We start from the raw sequence: 4,189 nt of genomic DNA, 5'->3' as shown, positions 1-4,189 counted from the left end.
AAAAAAAAAAAAATTCAAAGTGAAAGTCAGAGTAATTCTTTCTTTCATATATTTTAAAATAACAAAACAAAATTTTTTTTTTTTGTGAAGCCCCTTTTTTTTTTTTTTGACAAATGTGATAATAAAATAAAAAAAAAATATAATAAATAAAAATAATAAAGATAAAATATATATACATCATATTAAATAAATATATATAATATATACATATATATATATATATATATATATATATATATATATATTTTTTTTTTTGTGGCCGTATTTTTTTATAACATTATTTATCTCTTGGATGTTTCTTTATTTTTTAACTTTTCGATGTGCTCCTCGTTTGGTAATAGGGGAACCAAGGTTAAAGACAATAAGAGGAAAAATCCACAAGTCAAAATATATAAACTTAGATTATCAAAATTATAACTATCTATTTTCATTAAATATGTAATAAATGATGATGTACCTTTTTTTGTAAGTGAACCTAAATTTTTAACACTCAAAATGGTAGCAAAAACACTAGCTTCTAAACCTGGTTGACATATATTTGCTGTTAAGATAAATAATGGTAATAATTGTATTTCTGTTATAGCTTCAATTAAAAAGCCTCCACTTAAAACAAACAATTCATTTGATATTCCTAAGAATTTATTTATATGTTCTGTTAATATAATAGGAGATATATATATAGGAAAAGATACTAATGTTGTTATAATTAATGTTTTTCTTAAGCTGCAATTTTTTAAAAATACACGATAAATTATTATTCCTATTAAAGAAGCTATACCATATGTTAATCTTAAAGTACCCATAAAAGATGGTCTAAAACCTAATTTATTTGTGCAGAAGAAAAAAAATGCATCATCATAATCTGGACCAGACATATATACAAATATATATAAGAATGGTCCTAAAAATATAGGTGTATTTATAAATTTGATTAAATCTGTAAACTGGTTAAATATATTTCTGTTTGTTGAATATTCTTTTTCTTTTAAAAATAAACATGATATAGATATTATTAAAGGAAATATTGATGTAGCTATAAAAATATATTCTCTTGGCATCTTTTCTAAAAAATAACCAGAGAAATAAGCAACTGATAAACTACCTATTGCTTTAGATGCTATAAATTCTGTAACCTTATTTGTTCCTTGTGAATAGGTTTTACCCATAGAACTTTCAACTACTAATGCTTCTGCTACTGTTGTGCAGAATGATGCACATAAAGATATAAAAAATAAAATTAAACTTGCTTGTATAACTGTTAAATTTACAAGTGCTAATGCTAAGAAATTTAATGATTGAAATAAACTAAATAAAAATAAATATGGTTTTCTTCTCATACCAAATATTGAAAAAGAATCTGTTATTAAGGCTATTACAGGTTTTAATATAAATGGTATATATGGATACATTAATATTAAAGATACTTGATATGGAGTTAATCTAAAATAATCTTTAAATAAATAATATATAGCTAGTGATGCTAAATGTGTTAATCCATCTGATAAACCTACTAAATATACAACAATCTGAGTAAAATCAAAACGTTTTTTTGTTTTAGAGTTCAATAACGGTAAACCTTCTCCATTAGATTTTGTTCTTTCTACAATAGGGTCAATACTTAAAAATGGATTATTAGATTTTTCTATCATTATTTTAAATTAATTTTTTTTAAAATCTATGCACTTCTTACAAGTACATATAAACAAAATAATTTTAAATGCAAAGCTACCCAATTATTTATTACAGGTAAATAATAATTTGTATTAATATATTAATATATATATGTACATATATATATATATATATATATATATTTATTTATTTATTAATATGCCCATAAAAGGGTTATATATACACAACAATGTTACAAAAATATAAAAAATATATAAATCATAAACATATTATGTATTTAAATATATACATATATATATATATATTATTATGTCTTTTAATTTATTTTTATAAATTGTTTTTTAAAAACATTTATCATTATATATAATTTTGCTCTCTTCAGATATGCCTTCTAATATTCTTAAAAACCGAAAGGTTATTAAAGTTACATAAGGGAATAAATATTTGTATGTATATGTTTTTACTTTTATTGTATAGTCATACATATAAATTAATTTACATATATATATATATATATATATATTTGTTCACACAAAAAAAAAAAAAAAAAAACAAATAAATATATAAACAAAATAAACAATAAGACAAAACTTTGAAAGATCACAAAATGAAATAAAAATGTTTATACATAATATATATAGAAATATACATTTTTATGTTGTTTTTTCAGTTGTTTACAATAGTTCCAAAAAAAAAAAAAAAAAATTATACATATATATATATATATATAATATAATATATATAGAATATATTATAAAAAAAATGACAACTTTTTATTGTGATTTTTTTTTTTTTTTAATAAATTAAACAATTGTTGATTATGAATACATAAAAATATATATATTATTATTGATGGTTAAAAAAATATACAGTTAAAAATAGGAAGGAACATGAGAAACATAAGCCATGTTTGTGGTACATATAATATATATATATATATATATATATATAATATAATATGTATATATTTAATTTAAATAAATTATAAAATATGCATGAAAAATGATTCTTTATTTATATATATAAATATGTATGTACATTTGGTGGAATAAATAATCATATATAACATAAATATTGTTATATTATTATTAAATATATTATAACAAAATATTAAACAATTATATATTTTTTTGTATAAATAAATTTATTCTATTTTTAATCATGCCCTAATAAAAAGTTGCCATTTTGTAAATATATTAAATTTAAAATATATACATCTAAAATGTATAATTGGATATTAAATAATAAATAAATAAATAAATAAATAAATAAATATATACATATATATATTATATGTGTTATTTTAAATTTCTCGCTTTTCTTTTTTTCTTTTTTTTTTTTTTTTTTTTGGAAATGCTATAAATATATTTTTATTTATCAAATACACCTTTTTACAATAAATTATATATATTTATATATTTTTATAATATATTATATATTGAATGGTATAATATAATATATATATGAGTACATAATAATGTATATTATATAATATATATTATATATATATTATTATATAATATAATATTATATAAAATTTAAGTATGCATATTACATTATTTCTTCATAAAAACAAAATAAATATAAAATGAATGAATGAACATGAAAAAAAACAAAAATAAATATATACCAAATTTATATTACACAATATGCATAAAAAATTAAAAAATTAGAAGAAATATTCTTCTTTCTTCTTAATCTTATTTTATAATATAATATAATAATTGTTTAATATATATATATATTTATTTTACATAAAATTCAAATAATTATTAAATAGTGAAACGTATTCAGAAATATATATATATTATATGTTTTTTTTTTTTTTTTTTTTTTTTTTTTTTTTTTTTATATATATAATATATATATATATATATATATATATATATATAATATATATAATATATATATATTGTATAATTTATTTATTTTTTATATTTATGTGTTCCTATACAAAATTATAATTTCAGGAAGTTCCATTATTCTTCTTGATTTTTCTTTTTGTTATTTGTTCTTTTATTTTTTATTTTTTTTATTATATATTCTGTAGGAATATCTTCATTATTAATAAATTTTATGGGATTGCATTTATAAAAATAAATAAATAAATTAATATATATATATATATATATTATTATATAATAAATATTTAAAACAAATTAAAGAAAATTGATAAAAAAAAAAAAAAATTGTCGTATTTGGCAATGCATAAAAAATTATGAATTTATAAATGAGGCAATATTTATATAAAGTTTATATTTTGTAAATATTTCTTATAAAATATATATATAATAAGATGGTTATGTAAAATTGTCGTATTTGGCAATGCATAAAAAATTATGAATTTATAAATGAGGCAATATTGATATAAAGTTTATATTTTGTAAATATTTCTTATAAAAAAAAAAAATATATATATATATTTATATCATATTGTGGAACAAAAAATATAGATATTATTGTTAATTAGAAGTATAAGTATATATTATTGTGTTCAAATTGTATACTTATATGTATCTATATATTTCTAATCTTTGAAGAAGAATGCAAAAAATTA

General features: G+C 16.6%; 1 protein-coding gene across 1 annotated transcript; it reads right to left on the bottom strand.

The window, feature by feature from the left end:
- Positions 1–281: 281 nt before the first annotated feature.
- On the bottom strand, positions 282–1,649 carry PGSY75_1116500 (folate transporter 2; the record flags this gene model as incomplete). The annotated part of the gene is made up of 1 exon (XM_018786286.1): positions 282–1,649. The coding sequence occupies one exon, from the start codon at positions 1,647–1,649 to the stop codon at positions 282–284; it is 1,368 nt and encodes a 455-aa protein (XP_018641081.1).
- Positions 1,650–4,189: the final 2,540 nt, after the last annotated feature.

Source organism: Plasmodium gaboni, chromosome 11 (genome assembly GCF_001602025.1).
Source record: "Plasmodium gaboni strain SY75 chromosome 11, whole genome shotgun sequence".
NCBI classification, from domain to species: domain Eukaryota; phylum Apicomplexa; class Aconoidasida; order Haemosporida; family Plasmodiidae; genus Plasmodium; species Plasmodium gaboni.
The sequence above is the reverse complement of the archived record's forward strand: the minus strand, read 5'-3'. Positions and strand labels throughout refer to the sequence as shown.